Source organism: Barbus barbus (genome assembly GCF_936440315.1).
Source record: "Barbus barbus genome assembly, chromosome: 27".
Classification (NCBI taxonomy): Eukaryota; Metazoa; Chordata; class Actinopteri; order Cypriniformes; family Cyprinidae; genus Barbus; species Barbus barbus.
The window spans coordinates 21,867,786-21,895,308 of record NC_136755.1 but is presented as its reverse complement, the minus strand read 5'-3'; the positions used below and the strand labels follow the sequence as shown (position 1 = coordinate 21,895,308).

Below are 27,523 nucleotides of genomic sequence, written 5' to 3'. Positions count from 1 at the left end.
GGATTCGAACTCGGGTTGGTTTGTGCCACTGGGGCTGTTGTTTTAGACGATTGTCTTCTGTAGTGTTGTCCAATCACACGCTGGTGGGCGGATCAAGGCGGGCTATTTGCACTTAATGTAAATAGACACTCCATTACTTTTTTCAGTGTTGTTTATTTCATTCAGTTGCATACAGCACAAAATGTTGCTTAATTTTCTACTCCAAGTATTAATATCCTTTGAAAGGGAGCAGTAATACATGAATATATCATTGCAAGAGTGAGGAATATTTTAATTTAAAGCTACTAAAGACTATTCTCAGTTTGATAAGACAATAAGAATGAAGGCATCATTTTCCTAATAAACAGCAATTGCACAAGAATCCCAGATCGTGATTGTACAGAAAAAATTAAAAAAAAAACGCATTCAGCTCCACAAACAAATTTACACAGCCATCGAGTATCCGACACCTTAGAAGTAGAGATAAAGAAATAAATTACATGCAAACATCCAAATAAATATAACTTTGTACAGGAATGTTTCTTTTGTTTATAAAAAATTGTCACAGGAAAAAAAAAATCCAACAATGTTCCCTTACTTAACTCTATTTGAATTAAAAATATATATTTGCATCTTCATTACCAATGTCTCTGCATTCAGACTTACTGATTAGCATGAACTTAAAAAATAATAAATGAATAATGTTTTGGTTTAGAATTTAGTTTAATTTGATTTCATCTCTCTTCAAGTTCCTATTCTACCCAGTTTATGTAAACATAAAAAGATACTGAAGACAGTACAGATGCTATATTTTACAGTAGCTAGTCTGTCAGGTATGAAGTATTATTGTGCCCTAAAAAAAAAAAACACCATTTTAAATTCAATGCTAAACAAAGAAAAAACTAAAAATTAGTCCCGCATGCCGAAATACTGAATTTGGTCTTTAATATGTGGTATCTTTTTACCCTGTTTTTGCTTTTGTTTCTCTCTCTCTCTCACAAACAATGTAAAGCAAATAAAACAAAGAACTAAAAAAAAAAAAAAAAAAAAAACCTTTTCTTGGTAAGCTCCAAATATTTTTTTAAAATAAGTATATAATAGTCACATCAACGGACTGATTTTTTTCCCTCTCCACACTCGAGGAGACCATGCAATTCTGCACAGTTAAGTCACAGTCATCATGCATGGTAAAAGGCTTCCTGTTCATGACAAGGCAAAATAACTCTTATGATTAAGGCACGTTTAAATATCCAATACAATATCACAGTACTGCAATCGAATCAATTCATAAAACCAAGTCGAATACATTTTACAGATTTGAAAAGTGTCTTATGTGATTGTTCAGGCAACCTGATCTGGCTCGACTCTTCTTTTTTTTTTTCTTTTTTTTTGATAATCTAGCCATATTCCTAAAATGTCTTTTAAAATAGGCAATAAAACTCACTATCAACCAGATTTCCTTTCGTCCCTTAGCAAAGTAAATAACATGACTCCTGTAGATTCGTCTCCTTGGCAAACTAAGAGAAAAAAGATGCATGGTCAAATGAAGTCCACCAGAAAACTCACATAGGTACTCAAAAGACCTGTTTGCTCTCCAAGAGCAGGTCACATGAAGTTCATCACTTTACTTCTGCTGTGAATATTATCAGGTTCTGGAAGTTCCTGTAAATATGGCACTGTTTGAGAACAGTGTTATCTATAACAGTGGCATCTTCTTTTGGTTCCATTTCATAGCAGCAGTATTGGATGCTGTACTGTTGACATCCCAAAAAATACATATATAAAAAAGGGGGAGAATATCTTTATCCTTACGTCTTTACAGTTTTATGAACATGTGCACTACTCTCTTTTGTTCTCCAGATTCTCTGGTTTCCACTTCCATAGGTGTTTACAGCAAGTCCATCTTACTTTTATGTTTTTCTTTTTCTTTCTTTTCTGATGTTCTTAAAAGAGAGTAAATCATTGTCCTTGAAGGCTTTGTTTTGTCCTGTTTATCCAAAGTCTTTCACTGCAACAGCAAGAGAAAGAATAAATTAAACTTCTGCAGAATAAAGTAGAATGAATAAAACAGGTAATCCAGCAATGCATGCTTTGTAAAAGGCAGCTCTCATTTCCTGTTATCGGCACACAAGGGCTATTAAATGACACAAAGATCTCATTGCAATCAAGGATTTGTGAGGACAAAGAGAACCTTTCATTTCACATTTCGTATTTGTTGGCATGATAGAGCAGCATTGCTCAAATGGTTTCAGATTTTATAATAAATATCAAGTGGTGACACAATACCGTAGCAAAATGAATCTTAAAATCAAACATTAAATTGTATTAATATTACCATGCATAGCTTGTACAATATGCAAAATGATTAACATGACAAGTTTCATATGTCAGATCATAACTTCGCAATTGCAACCAACTGTTTGAGAACCACTGCTGCAGAACATTCAAAACACTCCCAAAATATCAAGTGTGACTGTTTAGTCTACACTAAAACAGATTGCGGCCCAGAACAGAATGTCTCTTACTTCTGACATGCTTGTCTGAGGAACAATCTCACTGAGTGAAATGGCTTCCAAATCCAAGCTTTCCCCTGATGACTGGGCAGCTATACTGCTACAACTGGGAATGAAATTAACTTAAATCAATAGAAATGTCAGTTAATGCTTATTATGTGTGAAAAGGCAGAGTGCATCAGCATGTAGAATCGATACATAGTATTATTAGTAGTAGCTGACTTTTTTTATTTTTCTATTTTTTTTTTTTTAAACAAATTCAACCAAATCTTGTTAAACCACATACCTCAGAGCTGGAGTGTTTGAGGGTCGAAAGCTTACAGGAGAGGTTGCTGACAGGGTCGTATCAGCTGAGCTACTTGTGATCTCATCTTCATTCAGTTGCTGTGGGAGCAGGTCAGGACGAGCAGTCTGCACACCTGAGGAAAAAACGAGAGGAAAAGAGTAAGCGCTCCTTAGTCAATAATGATTTGAAATTAGCAAATGACAGGAAAGACTGAACTACAAAACTGCTTTTCAGTACTAGCTGATGACTCCATTTAGGCTTTAAAATGTCAGATGATTCAAATGCATAAACCTCAGAGAACTGAAAGCTTTATTGATTCCTGAATTATGAGAACAATGCTAACATTGTCCATGTATGTGCTGCAGGGGGCAGACATTTACATCAGTTGCTCTGCTATCAGCACACAATACCATCTGACTATTAAACTACACAAAGTTCTCATGTAATCTTTGCTAGCGTTGAAATCAAACAAAGCATAGCATGTACAACAATTCCATACTCTCAAGGACAATTTGAGCAACCCTGGCCTAAGAGTTGAGACCCTAAAGTAGCTTGAATGCAAAAAGTAAACTCTACATAGAGGAAATGGTCATTAGCAATCATGAAAATAACAATTAGAGATGCACATCAGTTTCATATTATTTAGGACAATATTTAATATGTTCTTCTAATATATTAGTATCAGTTGCCATTCAAATTTGTAATGAAATGGAAAGGACATTTTCATCCGTATTATGATGTACACTCACCGGCCACTTTATTAGGTAAACCTGTTCAATTTCTTGGTAACACAATCAGCCAATCACATGGCAGCAACTCAATGCATTTAGGCATCTAGATGTGAAGACGACTCGGTTGAAGTTCAAACCGAGTACCAGAATGGGGAAGAAAAGGGATTTAAGTGACTTTGAACGTGGAATGGTTGTTGGTGCCAGACGGGCTGGTCTGAGTATTTCAAAAACTGCTGATCTACTGGGATTTACACGCACGATCATCTCTAGGGTTTACAGAGAATGGTCAGAAAAAGAGAAAATATCCAGTGAGCGGCAGTTGTGTGGACGAAAATGAAATGGGCAGACTGGATAAAGATGACAGAAAGGCAACAGTAACTAAAATAACCACTCGTTACAACCAAGGTATGCAGAATACCATCTCTGAACGAACAACATGTCGAATCCTGAAGCAGATGGGCTACAGCAGCAGAAGACCACACCGGGTGCCGCTCCTGTCAGCTAAGAACAGGAAATGGATGCTACAATTCGCACAGGCTCACCAAAATTAGACAATAGAAGATTGGAAAAACGTTGCCTGGTCTGATAAGTCTCGATTTCTGCTGCGACATTCAGATGGTAGGGTCAGAATTTGGCGTAAAGAACATGAAAGCATGGATCCATCCTGCCTTTTCTCAACGGTTCAGACTGGTGGTGGTGGTGTAATGTGTGGGGGATATTTTCTTGGCACACTTTGGGCCCCTCGGTACCAATTGAGTATCGTTTAAACGCCACAGCCTACCTGAGTATTGTTGCTGACCATGTCCATACCTTCATGACTACAGTGTACCCATCTTCTGATGGTTACTTCCAGCAGGATAATGCACCATGTCACAAAGCTCAAATCATCTCAGACTGGTTTCTTGAACATGACAATGAGTTAACTTTACTCAAATGGCCTCCACAGTCACCAGATCTCAATCCAGTAGAGCACCTTTGGGATGTGGTGGAACGGGAGATTTGCATCATGGATGTGCAGCCGACAAATCTGCAGCAACTGTGTGATGCGATCATGGCAATATGGACCATAATCTCTGAGGAATGTTTCCAACACCTTGTTGAATATATGCCACAGAGAATTAAGGCAGTTCTGAAGGCAAAAGGGGGTCCAACCCGGTACTAGCAAGGTGTACCTAATAAAGTGGCCAGTGAGTGTATATCTTGAGGGTAACAGACTAAAGAAAACAAGGTAGGGACTTTTTTTCCTATTAAAAGGTTGTTGACTGGATTTTGGAATATAGCTGCTGCATTCAAAAGTGAAAGCAGGTGGACGTGTCACGAGCTTGCAGGGATGGAGTGTAAGTGGATTATTTATGATATTTCAATCAAAAATTACAAACTCAAAAAGTCTAAAAAACAACAATATATGCATACATAGATGTATTGTTTTTTTTTTTTTCATACTGACTTTAATTTTGCATGCTTGTTTCCTCTATTTGTACATGTAGATTACCTTTCGCCTTTTTAAATTAACTTTAAAAACTAAATTTAAAAGCACTGTTAAATGTAATCTTAAAATAAGTAAACATTTTTCATACTGCACAATATAATGTTGTGATGCCAAAATACACTTGAATCATTTGATCCAGTTATCAGTGTTTCAATTTTTACGGTTTGATTTTTAATCTATTCAGAAAACTGTTTAGAATTTTAGTGTCTCAACACTGAACCAATAAGGAAACTCAAAGAAGATTTCCTTGAGCAATCTCAACCAGTCTAGAAACATGGCCAATGATTTACATTTAAGGCATTCAGAAGATATTCTTATCACGAGAGATTGATATTGGAAAGCACAAGCATTTAAAGGCTCATTTGACTGCTATCTTGGTAGGCTATCCTGCTTATCCTTCCCATTTCCCTCCTATCTCTCAATGTCTTCTCATACCGCTGTCTCCTTGAGTGTCTAGGCTGAGGGACACAGCTCCACGGCTGCACAGCTGCGCTGTAGTCTGTTGTGGCTGTGTTTGTTCTGCTGCAACAGGAAGGGACTGTTGTTGTGATAGTCCAGATACTGAAATGTTTGACTTCTTCCCACTAGACACGGTTCCTCCTCGACTTTTCTTTGAGGGAGACGTTTTCACTAAAAGAAGAATACAATTTTTTGAATGCATTAGGCCTTTAATGCATCCATTGCAGATGTTTCAATGTAATGATCAAACTTACAAGTAGGTTTTTTGAAGACTGTACTGCACATAAACTTCTGGAACCGATCTGCATAGAAACTCGGCCGGTGCACAGATACACTGTCCTGCAGAGGAAACATCAAATGGCGGAGATAGAAAAAATAAAAAATAAATGCACAAAATACGTTTGTATAGTTAGTCTTCATGCAATGTTTGATATAAAGTACGAGACACACCCCATCATGCAGCAGTGCTTTCCATGAGTGCTCCAACTTCTTCACAAGCCTAAACATACACAGTTATTAGCAAATTATAGGAATTTATTTTGCAAAGATAAATGCATTTATAAATGCAAAGATATGAAAATACAGTTTACCTATAAGACTGAAGGATATCAATGATGCCGATGAAAACAAGCAATTTTTCTCCTTTTGAATTAAATGCTGGAATTCCTCCCATGCTGCAAATAAAGAACAAATAATCGCACATTAACAAATGTGCAGGCACAAGTAATAATTTCACAGTAATAACAATAATAATAATAACCGTAAAATTGCAGCTCTAAACCAAGGATGTCACATTGATTGACTAGTCACCTAATAGCTAATTAACCCATTAGTAGGGATGTAACGATATCAAAATCTCAAGATACAATATTGCGATATTTAAAAAAAAAAAAAAAAAAAAGTCAAATGAAGAATTGGAAAAAAAAAAAAAAAAAAACAATTTTGGACATTTTAAAGTTAAATTATTCTATCTAATGCACTTTGAGATTTCAAAAGATTCTCAGTCTAAATTATATTTTACACTGGTGTTTTAGGAAGCCAAACAAATTAGAATAGAATAATAATAACAACATTAATGACAGCAGTACTGCACTGTAACCATACTGCACTGTAAAATAAATGAAAATGAATATTTCAAAGAAATGTGGATGCGTATTAATTAATCCATTGCGGAAAAATTCGCAAAACAGTAGCCTACTGAAAGGAATCTTCAAGCATTGAGAATGATTTTGTTGACCTCTCGCTTCTTAAAAAAAGGAAACAAAGAAAATACTGGGTCCATCCAATCCTGAGATAAAGAGAGGCCCCCTCCTTATTAACGAGCAGCGGGATTATCACGGGCGATTCAAAGTTTACTTCAGGTGGTTAGAGGCTCAGTTTGATGCATATTAAAAACATATATTAAAAAGACCACCACTAATTTCTGTGACCTCAGTGTGCAAGGATCTTTACAGTGCTTTGTTCTGCGAGACATAGTGGATGAACTTGAAAATAGCCATTCTGGATTTTGGCGTTCGCTTGTACGGTGGCTCTGAACTGTCTGAACTTAGGATGCGAAAAACGCGGATCTGAATTTTTTTTATGACGGACGAAAATTTGGGAGGCAGTGTGTAAACGTGACTTACATAACGTGAGGTCGCATTTATTTTTTAATGTGCAAAAATTTTGGACTCAGTGTGCAATGACCTTAACTGGTGGCTGTTGCGTTCCCCTTAACGCGGGCTAAACTCACAGCATGTGCAATAAAAGAGTTAAATTTTAGTTCGCTTGACAGAGACTGTGCCAAATAATAATGGCCCAAAACAAATATATTTAAAAAATTACACTTTTTGCCTGGAAGACCAATTGTGTAGAGATGCATCGATTGCAATTTTCTTGGCCGATTCAGATTTCTGATTTTTTGGAAGTGTGACCTGCCGATACTGATCTGATTTTCTTTCTAAGAATTATAACTGAAAGCATATACAAACAAAAATCAATGCAAATGTCAATTTACATAAAAGAAATTATTAAACATTACAATTCCCCCAATCTGGACTAAGTTACAGATTTTCTCTCACTTAAACAACTCTCAAAATAAAAGTGCTCTGTGACTGGAAAGAGGAAGAAATGGCTAATGTAAAATTAGTTGCTGTATGTAACAAAACAAATGTCATTTCCCACGGTTTATAAATGGACATTTTTTCCCCCTAATCTTTCACATCAAATTCTTACTTTGTTTCAATTAATTCAGTTAGCATAATAAGAAACTGTAGAGTTGTTACTATTCAAATGAAATTAGTATTAACAAACTTTATATCTTTCCACTGCTGAGGAAACAGAAGCTGCATCTGAAGTGCCATAAATACATTTACATTGCAAAATTTCAAATGCATAAATAATTATAAGATTGTTTACTTTTTTTAAAAACGCAAATGTTGAAAAAAATGCAATGATACTTTTAAATATGACTAAACCACCAGTAGGTGGCAGCAAATGTCTGTTTTAATGAGGGAGTCTGTTATTCATTCATTCAACCGATTCATTCAAATGGCTGATTCATTCAGAAATGAGGCAAGTGACTGTCCATATGAATGGGCCACTGAATCATTGACTCACTCGATTCGTTCAAAAACGTGGATTCATTCAGTAACGAAACACCGCTATGTGTTGATCGGAACTATTTTCGTCAGCGAAATTGAGTAAAAACAGTCAATAGTTTCAATAATTAAGTCACTTAATTTTAACTTCTTGTTTAAATACTTTGCAATCGTGTTGATATTGATATTCGGGGAAACATCATGGCCGTATAATGTTGCTTATCTAAATCATATATTGAAAGTATCTTTTTCTTCTACCGCAGTATGCATCTATAAATTTCTTTGAGTGTGCCGTCTCTCACACGCTCACTCAGGCTTTGCAAGCCTCATCTGGCACGACGTAGCCTAAATACATTATATGCCGTTTACACTGAACACAATTCAAATTAGATTCATTCTCACGCGAAACGACGTGTTTACACGTGACTGAGTGTGCGCGTGGCTGTGACATCATTGCCTGCACCGCTGGTAATAAAAGGAGCATGTGACACTGAAGACTGAAGTAATGGTTGCTAAAATTAAGCTTTGCCAGCACAGGAATAAATTACATTTGAAAATATATTAAATTATATTTAAAAAAAAAAAAAACATCAAGGGAAAAAAAAAAACTCTTACCAACCCCAAACTTTTGAATGATTTTGTAAAACTCTCTCTAAAACAGATTCTATAGCCATACACATTTAGACAGCCTCGTGCTATATTTGAATGTCCTAGCAGGTGTTTTGAAGATTCAAGATGTCAGCCAAAGGTGGATCACTAACCTTTCATAGGGCTGTGGTGAAGTCTTGCCTTTGGATTCCCCTTGAATAGACTCAATGGCTGTACAGTATAGGGGCTTCTGGCCTTGTGCCTTTTTCTGGGTATCGGGAACTGCAGTAGATGCCTCTTCACCTGCCCGGTCCAAGTTGTGGATACCCATCAACAGACTGTAGTCCATGATTTTAAAACTTTGTAGTACCTACATATACAGGAATATAGAGATGCACATACAGCAGATGCAAACTGTAGAGTGATTCAATCACAACTGTATTTTTTTTTTTTAAAGAATGGATTAAGCTACCACGAATGAGCACAATGCATTTATTACATGTAAATTTACAACCAAGCATCTCAAGCACAAATTATAGCTGGATCTTGAACCATGTGAAAGGCACAGAGTTATCTTAAACCCATACTACTTTGACAATTCAAAATTTGTAAGCAAAAATCAAGGACATTGTTGCTTACGTTTCTTTCCTCTTACAAAATGTCAGCTTCTGTCTATAACACACACAGACAAACACTCTTACCCGACAGTCTCTCTGAATAGTCCTGCATAGGGCATTGTAGTGGTCAGTCTCCAGCAATATGCCCTCAGGCATGTCCTGCATGAAGTCTAGGTCTTTGTACGTAGGCAAATCCTTGGCCTTCTCTTTCGGTGAAGCACGTCGCTTGTATGTCGAGCCCTTCAGATCGAATTTAAGGTGCATGGGTACAGCGCGTGGCAGCAGGTTGTTCATTACTACAATTCGGATGTTCTTCCCCTCGGCCTGAACGCAGTAGTGGCCGTAGAACTTAGGAAGCAGCGTACGCATGTTCTGGTTCAGGTTCTAGAAGATGAAAAGTCAATTATGTGGTGGAAACTACTGCACTTAATAGGTAATGATAAAATAAACAAGAAATGTTGAGATTTTTTACAAATATAGAAATACACACTTACCATGAAGTAACCTGGCAGGAGTGTTTGCAAGAATTCTGCCTCTTTGTGTTGTACAGTCTTAATGATAAACTCATCATCACTAGATACGTAGAAGAGAGACCCACTCGCTCCAGGATTAGACAGCTCAATAAGGGGTTCATTACAAAGAGAGTACTGCAGAAAACACGCACCCATGCACAGCAGTTAACATAAGACTGGAGGCTTGCAGGTGTCCATTTAACTAAACGCAGTGTCACTGAGAAGCGCTTTTGGCTTTTCTAGATATTATTTTGATTCAGAATGTAGTGATAATTAATGTAGTCAGAATGTAGTGATAATTAATCATTGACTAGTTTAACTCTGCACAACAGCAAGTTCTAGCTTATTAAATATTCCAGACCAGTTACAAAAATGAATATTCATAATATCCCTAAACAACTCCACACCTAAAAAAAAAAAAACTAATTTAAAGTTTTCTGAACAAACAAGATTACCAGGTAGTCATCAGGTCGGATCCCAAACATCTCTCTGAAGTAGCGGAATGCAATGGGAGCGTATGTTTTAAACTTGAAGTCACCATGGTGATGACCTGGAGTTGAGTTGCTGCCTTGACTAAGAGAGAGACAAAAACAAGCACATTTACACTGTACACAATGTGACTACTAATGAAATTAGGGATGCACGATTTTGCCGATATACGATATTTTTCAACTCATTTTGGCTGATGCCGATATATTCCCTATTGTTTGGAAACAACACTAAGTCTCTCCTGTACAGAAATAAGCAAAAATAAAATTAATTTTGGTTAGTTTTTAACAAGAACTTATTTGTTAGAATTAAATAAACAATAATGAAGTTCTTTTATAATGACAGTACATTGAAGATTTGAAAACAACTATAAATAAACTATATATTACTCCCTGCATTAAAATATAAAATTATTACATATTACACATTAATGAATAAATCAGTATATATAAAATTATTTAATTTAAGTGTCATGTTTATGATTTATTTTTTCATGTAAGCTATAGCTTCTGACCTTTAAATCAAAACATACTCATGATTGTATGGCATCAATTACTGCTTTAGTTAATCAGAAACAGTCGAAATATTATTTGTGTATTTTGCTTTCATTTTATTAGAAGTAGGCCAACAGTGCCCCCTACGGAATTAAAACTCCTTACTAAGCGGGCATTAGGACCAGGGGGAGGCTGTCGCTGTACATGCTATTACCGTTTACTCTATCACACACCTAACCTGTCATTCTGTACTGCATTCTCAGTTTAAATGCAGCGATCCAAAACAGTGAATCTAATCACTATTCAGGCAAAAACTTTGCTTCAAGAATGAGCCACACTGCTGACGTGATCTAATCGCTAGCACACCCTGAGCACATGAGAGTTATTGTATTCCTCTTATTGGCAAGACATATCGGCATAGTTTTTCATATTGGGTCGATATTTACATTTAAAGCCATTATCGGCAAATTCCAATACTGGTCCAATAATATTGTGCATCCCTAAATGTTCTTCAAGGTTACTTTTATGCAGACACACATACCTGGGAAAGAAGATGCTTTCTACCACTTCGAAGTCCTGCATGAGCACATCTCTTTCTGGCTTCTGGCTCAAGCTTCCAACACTGTGTGTGATGCCCAGCTGAATGGCACCTTTCAGAGCAGATGACGTGGTCTGAAGAGTTCCAATGGAGGGCACATGATGAACAGAATAAGAATGTGTTAGTGTGTAATACAGAAAATTACAAGACAGTTCTTCTGGAACTACTCCAGGCCGATACATTCATTTTGTTTGAAGGCCTACAAAAGACATGTGATTTAATAAAACTGAAAGGGAGTAGCAATAAATCAAGGCCTGCTGGTCTTATCTGTATGTACCTGCCCATGTCATTTATTAGGCTTTATCTTCAAGGTGCCAAACAAAGAACAGTGAAGACTAGGGATATCACTTTTTCCAGTACTCGTCCGATACCGATACTTTTATTTTTGGTACTTGCCGATACGAAGTACCGATACTGATATTTTCATTGCATTTGTACATTTTTAAAATATTGGGTACAGAAACCAAAAGAGTATGTTAATTGGTTAACTTCATTTATCAAATAAATACAGTCAAACCAAAATTTATTCAAACACCTTTAAAATTTCTCACATTATCTCACATTTATTCGCTATAGTTTAGAAAATGGTAATAAAATATGACAAGACCTCAGAGTAAAACTGTGTCTGAACAAATTCAGCTTGATAATGTCAGATAACTTTGATAGAAAGGTACATAATGGATTACAATCAACCAAAAATTATTCAGACAGCTGTTAGTATGACAATATTTACACAACTATTAATACTGTCGGGCCACCCTTAGCCTTAATGACAGCCTGTAGTCTCCTGGGCATGCTGTAAACCAGGTTCATGCAAACCTGAACTTCAGTTTTTTTCCCAGACTCGGTCTGAATAATTTTTTGTCCAAAATTTGTATAAATTTTACTGGTAGTCCACTGTATGAAGAATTTTTGGTTATAATGTGTCACAGTTTACTTTATTTTGATTTGACTGTATAATATCTTCGGTTATTTTCACACAATTATCCCATTAAAATGTATTTTACAAGTTTTTGTTACTTTCACTGTTAATTTGTTTTGCTCTATGGTACATCATCTTTAATTTAATAGCATTAGAGCTGCTCCATTGCAGCGGCTCAGTACTGTAATTACGCGTTTGCTGTAATAGTGCAGGGAACCACTCGTTATAAATCTCCTAACTGTGATATTTTCAGAAATAAAAGTTGCTTTTTTTCATCTGAAACGTGCTGCAATTTATATTCCAAAGCCACTCATATAATACATAATCACTCGCAACGTGCGCACGTATTTGTACTGGTGCAGAATGAGAGGGACAAGTACAGAACATAGCGCAAAGGCTGTTAGTTTCACTTTCGCCAGAATGTCGTTTATGCTTAAGGTTGAAAATAAATGATGGTTTATAGTGAATACCCCTATAAATTGTCTTATATTTACGATTTAGTTTTAAGCCAGATGATGCGTGTGCCAAGTGAGCGAACATCAATAAAGATCACACAACAGAAGTGCACGCACGCTCTCTCTTGCTCCCTCCCTCCCTCCCTCCCCTTAAGTAACTCCTGTATTGTTTTACTTGCTTGTTTTTGACATATCCGACGAACTACAAACTATCCAGTGATGTCTGTGAGAAAGGGATATTCACTCGACGAGCTCACGCATCTGCGCCACCGCATGCTCAATCCACTCAGCGTGCTTTGCTTAGCCCATCAGCTCGTGCACATCAGCTATACAGGCGTCAATACTGAACGTTTAACATTAATTTCATTGCATGCATATACTTCGTAGACATCCTTAATCTCTAATAACTCCATTCTGCTGTCTGTTGTTCTGTTGTCTGTATTTCACTTATCACATGCTGTGTAGTATCGGCGTTTGGTATCGGGGCATTTTAACGAGTACAAGTATGAGTACAGGAGCTCAGTATCGGTGCATCCCTAGTGAAGACAATAATAATCTAAGTGTTGCAGGAAGATCTGACAGATTCAGGAATGTGCGTCATGACACAGAGATTGGAAGTTGAACAGCCGATACGTTGGATCTGATCCCATCTTTTACAAACTTCTATTTTTAAATATTTACAGTGTATGTGTAACAGTACTCAAAATGAGGTTATAAAATCGTACCTTTTTATATGTGGTTTCCCCAGTGGGGTCAATTCCTCTGTGGCCCATGGTCTTTTTGTTCGTCTGCAATGCACCAGAGATGCTGAGAAGCTGAAAGATATGATTGCTCAGTAAACACATCAGACAGAAGACAAAAACATCAGAATATTTCAGTTATTAATCAGTTATTTAGGATGTTAAAATCAATTTGAACAAATTATATAACAATGCAATTCTATAAAAAATTTCAGCATCACTGATTTCACTAGGGGATTTTTCTGTACATGGCTGATAGACAACTATATTATATTCTTAGTATTTTAAAAATGTATTTGGGGGGGGTCCAATGCTGTTTCATGCATGTTGAGTTATTTGCACTGTTAAAGAGTTGGATTCTCATGCTAAACATGTCCAAAGTTTCAAAAAAAATATTTGGACGTATAACAGTATTTTTGTGCCAAATACACACTTCCGGGTTTCTTACAAGTTTAGGAAAGTTTTTTTCCGATCGTGGCTCTTCATGACGTACTGAAGGGTGGAACTCCTTATATAGGCATTTCTCTTGGAAGAGCATGCTCAGGAAGAAGTGTGTTTTTGGTTGTAAGTGAAAGATAACCTTGCTCAGCAAGTTTTGCAAGTGTGTTTGTTGACGAACGTTTTATAAACAAGGTCCAGTTCAACGCTGGATTTGCACATATTTAGATACTGAAAGATGGAGTGGTCCCAGCTGATCCCGGTCATGATTCAGAACAGCAGACGGGAAGTGAAACAGCATCAAATGTCTGTGTTTAGTTGGCAATCGGCGAGCAAGTCCTCGTCAATCTTTAGCTCTGCCCATGGCGCATCTCCAGGAGCTCGGCTTTTTTCAGAGAGAATCATAAAGCTGTATCTTTCTTTTATAAATATGATAAAACTAAAAGACTCTTTGGAGATGCAGTATTATGATGCAGTACTACTCTATAGGTAAACTCAAGATTAACATGAGATTGGGTGAAACTGTATGTGTTATGCCCCCTTTAAAATTGTGATTTATTCAAGTTCCAAATAAACTTAAAGAAAACACTGTTTATTCTCAGCGCAACAACAAAAAACAAATTGAATTAATCTCAAGAATAAAGTAACATAAGTAGCGCAGAAGTTATGCAGAATATATTGTGAACACTTGTAATGAATGTAAATCAAGACCCGCATCAAGAGCTGTGCTGATTCATGAGAAATAAATAGAAATAAAAGGCGGCGGCATAGAGTCCCAAAAAAAAAAATCACATTGTTGACAAAATTTAGATGTCTGCTAGCCCTGATTAGGAAAACAGTTACAGTATGGTTGAGTACAGTATGAGTTGCTGAAATCGCGTTTGGTCTCATACTGTATCGTGTATCTTGTCAGTGTCTGCACTTGCTTGGCCATTTTTTGTGATAAACAGGAAAGTGGGTCCAGCTGAATTCAAATAGTGATTTGTTAGATAGGTATAAAAAAGGTTATTATACCACGGCAGCCGTCGTGTAAAGCCCTCCTAGTGTGAAGACCATCGACTCTACCGTGCAACTCCACCGGGCTGGGACACCGGCAAAGGATATAAGTATCGCTTTTTATTTTTCCTCTTTCCTACAACTTGTTTCACTTCGGTTTCAGTTTTTATAACCATTTCTTACTATGTGTAAGTAAGTTGTTGTTGTTGTTTTAAAACATGAGTGCTTGGCTCAGTGTTGATGTCTGTATAGGATGTTTATTCAGTTTTAGTTTTATTTAATTTTAGTTATTTTAGTACTTCATACTATATGGATATGAAATAATATATATATTGAATTTATTTTTATATGTATGTATATGTATAGGTGTGTGGCTGTACATACACATGTAGTTGTTTTTTGGTGTTTGGCTTAGTGTTATGCTAGAAGCATTATTATACTCATACCTTTTGTTGTTTTAATATTTTGAATTGTTTTTAGCTTAATTTTTTCATTTAAATGTTTAGTATTGAAATGTTGTTGTATGCATTTGTCAATTTTAATTTCTTTATTTTCTTAAATGTGTGTATATAGTATTTACAGAGTTTTGACTTTTAGTTTTAGTTACTTTTTCTTATTTGTAAGTCTTTGGATAAAAGCGTCTGCTAAATGACTAAAAGTAAAGTAAAAGTAAGTATGGAGCCATAAATAAATTGGCCAATAACCACAGAATGTGGATGAGAAAAAAAAGTGAATGGGAAACTATAATTAAAGCAATAGAGAAGCGTATAATTACCTCCGAGGAAGCCATCTTTCGATTTCCAGGAATACCTATGGAGTACCAAAAAAAAGAAATAAAAAAATAAAAAATGTATGATGCAAATTAATAGTGGAAATAGGCATTATATGGTGCCCTGTGATTGATTTGTGATGATTTGATTCTTGCCATTAAAAAAAATCAAGAATGCAGTGCATACGTCAAGTATGTGAAGCATTAGACTGTACTTCTTAGACATATCCTATTGGATGTCTAAGAAGTACAAAAAGATCACAATAATCCCCACCACTCCAGTCCATCATGCATTTGCATAATATAATATAGTAACACTTCCTTTAGAGAAAAAGACTTCTCACATCAAAATCCAAGTTAAACATGTCTTCGTAGATTTATTTATAACAAGCAGGCAGCTTTTCATTTCTCAAGACATTACTTGATGGGGAGTCATGTTGTGGATTATTGTGATGGGATTTATCAGCTGTTTGAACTCTCATACTCACGGCACCCATTCACTAGAGAGGATCCGTTGGTGAGCAACTGATGTAATGCTAAATTTCTCGAGAACTGTTCTGTTGAAGAGCCAAACTCATCTACTAAAATGGCCTGAGGGTGTTTTTTTTTTTTTTTTTCCGAAAAACTACACTACAAATAAAATGCAAAATAAATGCAAATGCTAATGCAAAAGAATGCTATTCACACTGAGTTGAGATGTGTCGTTAACCACAACTATGTGTGTAAGCATGCACAGACACCTGGGTTTCAATTCCTTTGTTCTTCCAAGAAAACACTGTAACCCAATCACACAGCTGAGTGCGTGGTGCCACTACGCTCAAAATAAGAAAGACGAGCACAACCCAGGCAGTCACAGGACAGTCTACAACACTACAGACAGTCTACAACACTGATATTCAAATTGAGTTCATAAACAAACATGGGCACACATGTGCTTACACACATGCATGTACCTCTCTGCTGGAATAACCTCCAAAATAAAAACATCTGAAGAGTGACACAACAATAATAATAATCATAGGAAACTTTCTAACTTTAATCTCACTAATATATGGAAGGCCATTTTGCCATGAAATCAAAAAAATAAGATAAGTGAAATTATTTTTCACAAATATTGCTTTTCTTAGAATTGAGTTTATATCTTGCAATTCTTAGCTTATGTCTCTGTGAGTTTTTTGTTGAATTGAGGGATAAAAAGTCTCAATTACCCTTTTTTGTCCCATGAAAGAAAAGTTAAAGAAAAAGTTCACATACTAATGAAATAATAATTAAAGTGAGCATTTTCATATCTTATTTTGTTAGAAAGCAAGCATCACTTGTAATTAATACACATTTATATTTTAGCAGTGCCACTAAAAGCTTTGGGAACTACTGAATATCTACAAAATGCATGCATATTTAGATGTAACAACTACAAAATCATCATATGTGCTAAACTGAAGGGCGCAAAAGAAGAATGTTAGTTATTGAACTACGTTCCTGCCAGCACACATCAAAATCTTCACCAGGTAATAATAACAACAACAATAAATAGCTCTGTGTGGTCACTGCTTCCATATGGGCTCAACAAACTTAATTATTCATTTCTTACTTTAAAACAAGACTGATTTGCATGAGATTCATTCTTTAAAGCCAGAGCACAATTGCTTAATCTACCTTACACTAATGTGTCAAAGAGCAAGAGGAAATAAAAAGCTCTCTTACTGGAGCTCGCTGCATCCGTGGAAACTACAGCCGGCGTAGCCATTTTCTGGCGGAAGTTTCATATGGTCCTGCTTGTTTTCACTTGTGGTTTATGCCCCACAGCCCTGGAAGATGAACATATTCAAATAAAGTCTGTTATAAGAAACTAATTGATGTAAGATTACAAAAGTTACTTAACTTAATGTGGTAATATTCTACACTGACATGTACTGGAGGAGCGTGGTAGTTACTTCCACACTACCTGTCGTACTTTTACTTTCTTATTTAAAACAATCGCTAAACAATCAAAAAAAAAATGTTTGCTTGCATGCTAATGGTTTAATGGCTAAAGACCAACAATAAGTTAACTTACCTCAACTTATTCACTTCGTTTCTCACTCGAGGATCAAAAACACGGCCGTTAAACGTTTGTTTACGTTCAGAACTGCTCGATGCTTTGTGTGAATCTTTGAGGTACTCGGAATTCTTGTTTTTATTACTTTACCGGGTCCATCCGAAGTAAATAACCAGCTGAACCGCACGGAAGCGTCCTCGTTCCTCGAGCCTCCCAAACAAGCGGAAGTGACGTTGTTGCGCCGCACTGGGCGCGGTGGCCGTTGAACTCAAGAGGTCTTCGCTGCAGCCTGTAGCACGATGACGTACTGAATCAGATCCAATGGACCCCTTCAATGTTTGTAAACATCGAAAGCCTGGGTTGGGTGCGCGCGCAGCATGGGGTCAGACAAATGTCATATTGTGTCAAGGTCTTCTAACAGAATCAGTATACAACGTTAGCAAGTGGCCATATATTCACTGGCCCGCCATATACTGCTATATGATGGACAAGCCGACTGTTTACACACCCGAAAAACTAAGACGCCTATACGTAGTCTGTGGGCATGTCCAGGCGGTTTTATATAGCGATATAGGCGATGACTTTTGTGTGTTAAAAGCGGAGGTTTTACCGAGCCAGCGCCAAGGTAAAAACACCTCTATGTACCAAGCCTGGGTTGTGACCAACAAGCGGGAAGGCTATCCATACTGCAAATTGCACCTGCATGGCAGGGTATTTATTTATCATTGGAGACGTATGCACTGTAGACTGATTTCCTTGACTTGATGGGTTTATTTCCCTAGAAAACCCTGTTGCACTAATACATTCCATATACACGTCAGTGCGTGATGAGGTCAAAGAAATAAATAAATAAAAAATACTCGGACATGTCATTTACATAACACGGTTAGAACAGGCATACGTAGCCACACGTACATAGTAGACTACTTTTAATTTTTGATATGAAGTGAGCACTAGTCAAGTCAAGTCACCTTTATTTATATAGCGCTTTTAACAATGTAAATTGTGTCAAAGCAACTGCACAATATCAAAGAAGGAAAATAGTGTGTCAATAATGTAAAATTAAAAGATAAAAAAAAAAGATTTTCAGTTAAAGACATTTCATTATTGAATTCAGTGATGTCATCTTCCAGCTCAGTTCAGTTTAAATAGTGTCTTTGCAATCAGGTCGACGATATCATTGGAAATGAAGTGTTCCCAACTAAGCAAGCCAGAGGCGACATTGGCAAAGAACCAAAACTCCATCGGTGACAGAATGGAGAAAAAAACCTTGGGAGAAACCAGGCTCAGTCGGGGGCCAGTTTTCCTCTGGCCAAACGAACCAGCAGTTCAATTCCAACTGCAGCAAAGTCAGATTGTAAGGGCTCAACTGGTTCCAGTGGTCTTTCCCGATGGCTGTCTAAGTGGTGGGGTCCTCACTGGGGATCTGTCTCTGGCGCTCATCTCGGTGTCCTGGTCTCCGCTGACGTTCAGGGCTATAGAGGTCATCTCTGGGTGCTAATCCACCATCTGATCTGGATACGGACTGGATCTGGTGACTGCAGTGACCATCTGGGCTGGATACGGACCGGATCGGGTGGCTACGGTGACTGGGGATATGTCCCCGGGGCTCATCCAGGTGTCCGGCCTCTGCCGACGATCAGGGCCACATCATCTCCTGGCGCCGATCCACCATCTGATCCGGACACGGACTGAGAAACAGTATAGAAACAGACAAATATTAGCATAGATGCCATTCTTCTTATGATGTAACGAGTACATCATGTGTTATGGGGAGTGTTCCCGGTTCCAGTTGATCTAATTAATGCAGCCTAACAATCCTTTAACGGATTTGAATAATAGAAGTGTATTAGTGTGTTTTGTGTAAGTCAGGTTAAAGAAATGTGTCTTTAATCTAGATTTAAACTGACAGAGTGTGTCTGCCTCCCGAACAGTGTTAGGTAGATTGTTCCATAGTTTGGGTGCTAAATAGGAAAAGGATCTGCCGCCCGCAGTCGATTTTGATATTCTAGGTATTATCAAATGGCCAGAGTTTTGAGAACACAGCGGACGTGGAGGACTATAATGTGATAAGAGCTCACTCAAGTACTGAGGCGCTAAGCCATTCAGGGCTTTATAAGTAATTAACAAGATTTTAAAATCTATACGATGTTTGATGGGGAGCCAATGCAGTGTTGACAGAACCGGGCTAATATGGTCGTACTTCCTGGTTCTAGTAAGGACTCTAGCTGCTGCATTTTGGACCAACTGGAATTTGTTGATTAAGCGTGCAGAACAACCACCCAATAAAGCATTACAATAGTCTAACCTTGAGGTAATAAACGCATGAATTAGTATTTCTGCATTTGACGTTGAGAGCATAGGTCGCAATTTAGATATGTTTTTGAGATGGAAAAACGCAGTTTTACAGATGCTAGAAACATGGCTTTCAAATGAAAGATTGCTATCAAACAGCACACCCAGGTTCCTAACTGATGAAGAAGAATTGACAGAGCAGCTGTCAAGTGTTAGATAGTGTTATTACAGTAGGTTATTACATGTGGGGTTTTTAAGTCTGATAATTAACACCTCTGTTTTTTCAGAATTTAGCATTAAGAAGTTACTCATCATCCAGTTTTTATATCGACTATGCATTCCGTTAGTTTCTCAATTTGGTGTGTTTCACTGGGCCGCAAAGAAATATAGAGCTGAGTATCATCAGCATAACAGTGAAAACTAACACCATGTCTCCTGATAATATTTCCCAAGGGTAACATGTAAAGCGTGAAAAGTAACGGCCCTAGTACTGAGCCTTGAGGTACTCCGTACTGCACTTGTGATCAATATGATACCTCTTCATTCACTGCTACGAACTGATGGCGTTCAGATAAGTACGATTTTAACCATGCTAATGCACTTCCACTAATGCCAACAAAGTGTTCTAGTCTATTTAAAAGAATGTTGTGGTCGATAGTGTCGAACGCAGCTCTAAGATTTTTGGTTACAATTTTATCTCTGATAGAATCGATCTCGGAAGTAAAGCAGTTGATAAAGTGATTACTGCTGTGCTTTTTGGAAATGCCAACACCTGTTGATGCTTTATTTTTCGTTAATTTAGTGACTGTATTGAATAAATACCGGGGGTTATGTTTGTTTTCTTCTAGAAGAGACGGAAAGTAATCAGATCTAGCAGTTTTTAATGCTTTTCTGTAGGATAGGGTATTTTCCCGCCAGGCTAAACGAAATACCTCTAGTTTTGTTTTCCTCCATCTGCGCTCCATTTTCCGGGCTGCTCTCTTTAAGGTGCGAGTGTGCTCATTATACCATGGAGTCGGACTGTTTTCTTTGATCTTCCTTAAGCGTAAAGGTGCAACTGTATCTAAAGTACTAGAAAAGAGAGAGTCCATAGTTTCTGTTACATCATCAAGTTTTTCTGCGCTGTTGGATATGCTGAAGAATTGAGATAAATCAGGAAGATTACTTACAAAGCAGTCTTTTGTGGTGGAGGTGATGGTTCTACCATACTTGTAACAAGGTGTAGAATTTACAGTTTTAGCTATATGGAGTTTACACAAGACTAGATAATGATCTGAGATATCATTGCTTTGCTGCAGAATTTCAACACCACTAACATCAATTCCATGTGACAGTATTAAATCTAGAGTATGATTTTGACAATGAGTATAGGTCCTGAAACGTGTTGTCTAAACCCCGATAGTGTTCAGAATGTCTATGAATGCTGATCCTAATGCATCTTTTTCATTATCGACATGGATATTAAAATCGCCAACAATTAAGACTTTATCTGCAGCCAGTACTAACTCAGATAGAAAATCAGCAAATTCTTTAATAAAGTCTGTATGGTGCCCTGGTGGCCTGTATACAGTAGCCAGTACAAACATCACAGGGGATTTATCACTAACACGTGTTTCTCTAGATAATGTTATATGCAGCACCATAACTTCAATCGAGTTATACTTAAAGCCTGCCCTCCAAGAAATACTGAGAATATTGCTATAAATTGTAGCAACACCTCCCCCTTTACCTTTCCGATGTGGCTCATTTTTATAGCAGTAATCTTGGGGGGTGGACTCATTTAAAGTAATGTATTCAGCTGGTTTTAGCCATGTTTCTGACAAACAGAGCAAATCTAGATTATTATCATTGATCAAATCATTTACAAAAAGTGCTTTTGTAGAAAGGGACCTGATATTCAGTAAGCCAAGCTTTATCAATTGTTTCTCTGTATTGTAAACATTTTTTATTTGTTGAACATCAATTAAATTGTTACTCTTAATTTGGTTTGAATGTTTTCTGTATTTTCTAGTTCGGGGAACAGACACAGTCTCTATAGTGTGATATCTGGGTGAAGGAGTCTCTAGTGCTGAGAATTAACTGACTTCTGGGATGTAAGGCGGCTAGCAGACGGTCGGTTTAGCCAGTCTGTCTGCTTCCTGACCTGGGCCCCAGTTAGTCAAGTACGAACTCTAAGACTATGTGCCATATTTCTAGAGAGAAGAGCGGCACCACCCCAGGAGGGATGAACACCATCTCTTTTCAACAGGTCAGGTCTGACCCAAAAACTTGTCCAATTGTCTATAAAGTCTATGCTATTCTGCGGGCACCACTTAGACATCCAGCCATTGAGTGACGACAGTCTGCTATGAATCTCATCGCCACGGTAAGCAGGAAGCGGACCAGAGCATATTACGGTGTCTGACATTGTACTTGCAAGTTCACACACCTCTTTAACATTATTTTTTGTGATCTCCGACTGGCGAAGTCGAACATCATTAGCGCCGATGTGGATAACAATCTTACTGAATTTACGTTTAGCATTAGCCAGCACTTTTAAATTTGCCAAGATGTCAGGCGCTCTGGCTCCCGGTAAACAATGGACTGTGGTGGCTGGCGTCTCTATTTTCACGTTCCGTAGAATCGCCAATAACCAGAGCACTTTCATCAGGTTTCTCAGTGGGTGCCTCACTGAGTGGGGAGAACCTGTTTGATGTTTTGATCGGAACGGAAGAGCGGTGTTTTGACCCGCGACTAGGCCGCATCACAGTCACCCAGTTGTCCTGCTGCACGGGCTCTACCAGAACCGAACAATGTACAGGACTCCCTGAGCTAGTCGCATCCAAAGCAGTATCTACAGCCCTCACATTCTTACTATCCTCAACTAAAGTTTGGATGCATGTCTCTAATTCTGAAACTCTCTTGCACGCGAGCTCTCTCTCTCTCTCTCTGTCTCTCTCTCCCCATGCATTCCTTCCGTTGGCATCTATGTTTAATGTGTGTATGTTTGTGTTTAGTTCAATGTTACATGTTCCCCTGTAGTGTAGTTTAATAAACATTCATATGTATTCACGCTTGGTTGTCTGTGTCTGCGGCTCACAGAAGGTCACTTTAACGTTCCCGTTTCGTTACATGCTCTATGAGCGATGCATTAGTGAGGAAATGAATTTTCCGTGGCCAGAGAAATAATTTTCCTTAGAGTCAATAGACGATTAAAACTGTCCGTACTGCGGACGAACAAATCATTTTATTGTACTATTAATGCTACAGTTAATTCCTGAAGATGAATATATAATTGATAACAACCCGTTGCGATTAATTATGTTCATCTCACTTTGAGCTAATTTGTTAACAGAAGTCTTATTAGAAATTTAATGGTTTTTAAAAAATTATTATTAGCCTATTGAAAATATTTGTAATAGCTATATAAACAAAATGGATCGGCATTCATTTAATATCCCCTATGAAATTTAAATAAACATGATGGATACAATCAAAAAGACATTTAGCTAACTCTGTCAGAGTGATGTAATTTATAGAGTCTTTATAATTAGCTATTTTTACAGTGCAACATCTGCATATGAAGAGTTCATTTGCAAAAACAGATAACTAACAATTCTCATAAATCATGTTTCTTCACTGTGCATTCCAGTTAATCTCAATCAAACTGCAGTTGGGTTATTTTGACTAGGTTAAAAATAACTAAAAACAGCTAATTAACACAATAAAAACATAACATAATAAAAAACATGATTTTTGAAGATTTAAAAAAACGGAGGTATCTGTTTTTCCAATATAAACTCTTCGTATCATGTTACAGTGCTTATTGTCTCCTTATAATATTGTCTCCTTATAATAATGGATGCAGCACAGATTTGGGCATCCTGGCGATAACATGAAATGAAAAAAAAGGTCGCCAGTAAAGACAAAAGCATCGTGGATGAATTTAGACATTAAAGTTTTAACATTGTAATGTAATATAGGTAATCGCGTATTGTAATGTAGATAAAAAAAACATTAATTGCTGCATGTACTGCGTTAGACTTCACTTAGACTAAGTCGCTTTCGATAAAAGCATCTGCAAAATGATTAAATGTAAATAAAAATATGAATTTATTCGAGACCTATACAGCGCATGCGCGTAAAACATCCACTACGTATTGGATCTGATCCAGTGTGTCTTCTTGCTACAGGCTGCAGCGAGGACTCGTTGAACATGGACAAAACTGGCTTTCTACACTACAGGGGGCTCTCGACTGATACAGACTGTAAAAAAAAGAAAAGAGATACATTTAACAGGCAACCTGCACCACAGGATAAGTATTCTTTCATTAGTCTCTTGTAGGAGGCGCGAGGAAAAAATTTTCATCCAATACTGCTTTCATTGTCATAGTTGAGGTTGTTCGGAGTATGGCGATCACATGACTTCCAATTTTCTGTGCTCGTTTTGTCAGTTTGACCTAAAGCTATCAGGTGTACTCGACTTGAGGCGCTGTGCACACCGAACGACGTCTGTCAGACTCATCAAAGTATCGCGAGAGTGATTCGAAAGCATAAGAAGCGGTCTACTCTCTTTTTGTTCTCGCGGTACTTTGATGTCATGAAGTGAAGTGACATACTGCCAAGTATGGTGACCCATACTCGGAATTCATGCTCTGCATTTAACCCATCCAACGTGCACACACACAGCAGTGAACACACACACACCCCCGGAGCAGTGGGCAGCCATTTATGCTGCGGCGCCCGGGGAGCAGTTGGGGGTTCGGTGCCTTGCTCAAGGGCACCGCAGTCGTGGTATTGAGGGTGGAGAGAGCGCTGGACATTCACTCCCCTGCCGGCCCGAGACTCGAACCCGCAACCTTTGGATTACGAGTTCGACTCTCTAACCATTAGGCCACGACTTCCCCGCTGACCTTTCATACACTGATCAGTCTGCACAGCGCTGCATTAAAGGGATAGTTCACCCAAAAATTTTAATTATGTCATTAATTACTCACCCTCATGTTGTTCCAAACCTTTAAGACCTCCTTCATCTTCGGAGCACAAATTAATATATTTCTGATGCATTCCAAGAGCTCTCTGACTCTCCTATTGAGGAAGGATCCTAACATGATCAAGGCTCAGAAACATAGCAAGGAGATCGCTAAAATAATCCATGTGACATCAGTGGTTCAACTGTTATTTTATGAAGCTACGAGAATAGTTTTTGTGTGCAAATAAAACATAAATAACGACTTTATTTAACAATTTGTCTCCTCTGCGTCACCCTATAGCGCCATTTTAGAGAGTATCACTTACATAAACAATGTATGCTGTCCTGTGTCAGCAGCACCGTACGTGTTTACGTTGTTTTATGCTTTGATTTGAATGTAAACAACATATCTGCGTACATATGTTGCATACGTCATTTACGTACAGGATACTCTCCAAAATGGCGCTATAGGGTGACGCAGAGGAGATGAATTGTTGAATAAAGTTATTTTTATTTTCTTTGCGCACAAAAAGCATTCTCGTAGCTTCATAAAATTACGGTTGAACCACTGATGTCACATGGATTTTTTTTAACGATCTCCTTCCTATGTTTCTGAGACTTGATCGTGATTCAGGATTACAGAAAAATTATATGTTGTTACATAAATTACATTATATGATTGTTTAGGGATGGAGCTAAACCGTGCAGGACAGTGGAGCTCAAGGGGTGGAATTCCCCACCACTGAGAATGAAAACGAGACAGTTCAGAAATGTAAAAATACAAGAAATGTCTGTGCCTCAATTTTAGGACACTTACCCCCGGTTTCATAGACAAGGCTTAAGCCTAGTCCCAGACTAAAAGCATATTTTGAATATTGCATATTTGTTTGCATTGAATAAATCACATAATTATTGATGACTCATGAGACCCAGCTATGGAGTTTTTGCCTCTGTAGTGGACATTCTATTTTAGTGAATTTCTCTGAGATCTCACATGTCACAGTTTTAAGTCTGGATGTCCTGTACAGAGCACATTCAGGGCTTTACAGAGATACTAAATGATTGGAAGTTTGACCATGACCACACCCTCTCCTCGGTCTTTAAAGATGACTAAATTTAATTTAGTGAACAATTTTACATCCTTATGGAAATATGATTGTATTTTGTAATTGTCATTTAAATCTGAATAAATTTCAAATTGTTTGTCATAAAGCAACATCTCAGGAAAATGTTATGGGTTTTAAAATTCAAATATGACTTCCTGTTATGAAACAGGACATCATTTCATACATGTCCACTGTAGAGGACACCAGGACTAAAAGCATGTTTATGCATTTTGGGAGACACAACAATAGGAAAATAAATTATATATATATTTTGTTATTAAATAATAGATGATATTATGAAAATCTGGCCATTTATTACTCCCATTATGACATTTCTTTTTTCAACATGCTGTCCCAACTGCTAGATACACCGTGTTTAATGGGAAAACCAGTTTATGGAAATTTTTACACACATATTGCATAAAACAAAAAGGTATATCAAATCATTTTGTCATATATTTTATAGCATAATTGCAAATCATCCTTAAACAAAGTTTAGAAGAAAAAAATCCTGAAACCTAAAAATGTATTGGTGATTTAAAAAAAATAGTTTTTACCTTTTTGATGTCTATTCATGCCATTTTATTTTGAGAAAAACTGAGTCCTAGTGTCCTCTACAAAGGACATAGAATAAAATATGAATAAAATTTTTCAAATATTTAAATTTTCCATTTTTTTCTTATGCTAATGAAATGAATGTAATGAATTCACAAAGCTTTTTTTGTGTGTGTGTGTGTGTGTGGTGGTGGTGGGGGGGGGGGGGGGGGGGGGGGGTCTTAGGAGGATAGGGCAACGTATCCTGGGAGATACAATTCATAAAATCCAAAATATGAAAAATATTTCAAAAATTCCTTTGAATATGTTTTATTTAAGTCCAGATGATATAAAAAGTGACATTTAATGATTTTGTTGCTGATCATATTCCACTCTTGCCTGTTTTAGGGTTAAATCACTGTTCTCTGGGCTCAGTGAACATATTTGTTCATTCATAAACTTGTGAGATAAATTAAAACGATAATTCATGAGGGACCAGAAATGCATGGCCTCTTTTTTGATTTCGTACAGTGGCAGCAGCTATGATAAAAGACACTAACACTAATAGTAAATAAATAATGATATCTATTACTAATTATGCACAAACCACACAAATATTGAAAAAACAAATATTAGCCAATCAGATTATAGAGCCAGAACTATAACTGTAACTGATCTTTGGTAGGAATCATTTAAAAATGTCTTATATGAGCTGCTAATGATTGTAAATATATCTAAACAATGCAATATCCAACATAAAGCAACTAACTAATATTTAACTACCTAGCTGAAAATACACAGGAGATACACAGCAGTATTAAACAATATTTTATGGAAGGGATATCTAAGGACAACGATTACTTAAAGGAACATTACTATATTACCTTGATCATGCCAGTGTCTGTATAACCCTACAATTATTGTTGGATGTCACTGATTTATGTG

General features: G+C 37.2%; 1 protein-coding gene across 2 annotated transcripts; it reads right to left on the bottom strand.

Annotated features, from left to right (window-relative positions):
- Window positions 1-143: 143 nt before the first annotated feature.
- pip5k1aa (phosphatidylinositol-4-phosphate 5-kinase, type I, alpha, a) lies at window positions 144-18,092 on the bottom strand. Of its 2 annotated transcripts, XM_079381512.1 has the most exons (16): window positions 17,711-18,092; window positions 17,359-17,462; window positions 15,661-15,695; window positions 13,437-13,526; window positions 11,278-11,408; window positions 10,209-10,326; window positions 9,736-9,888; window positions 9,326-9,625; window positions 8,798-8,994; window positions 6,048-6,131; window positions 5,908-5,956; window positions 5,712-5,796; window positions 5,434-5,628; window positions 2,779-2,911; window positions 2,505-2,598; window positions 144-1,987 (listed from the first exon to the last, which is right to left on the bottom strand). In XM_079381512.1, exons 2-16 carry the CDS (start codon window positions 17,399-17,401, stop codon window positions 1,985-1,987), a joined length of 1,710 nt encoding a protein of 569 aa, XP_079237638.1. In that variant the 5' UTR covers window positions 17,402-17,462; window positions 17,711-18,092; the 3' UTR covers window positions 144-1,984. The 2 variants fall into 2 exon arrangements, with proteins under 2 accessions (XP_079237638.1, XP_079237639.1); XM_079381513.1 differs by lacking the exon at window positions 2,505-2,598 and having other exon boundaries at window positions 150-1,987.
- Between the last annotated feature and the right edge of the window lie 9,431 nt (window positions 18,093-27,523).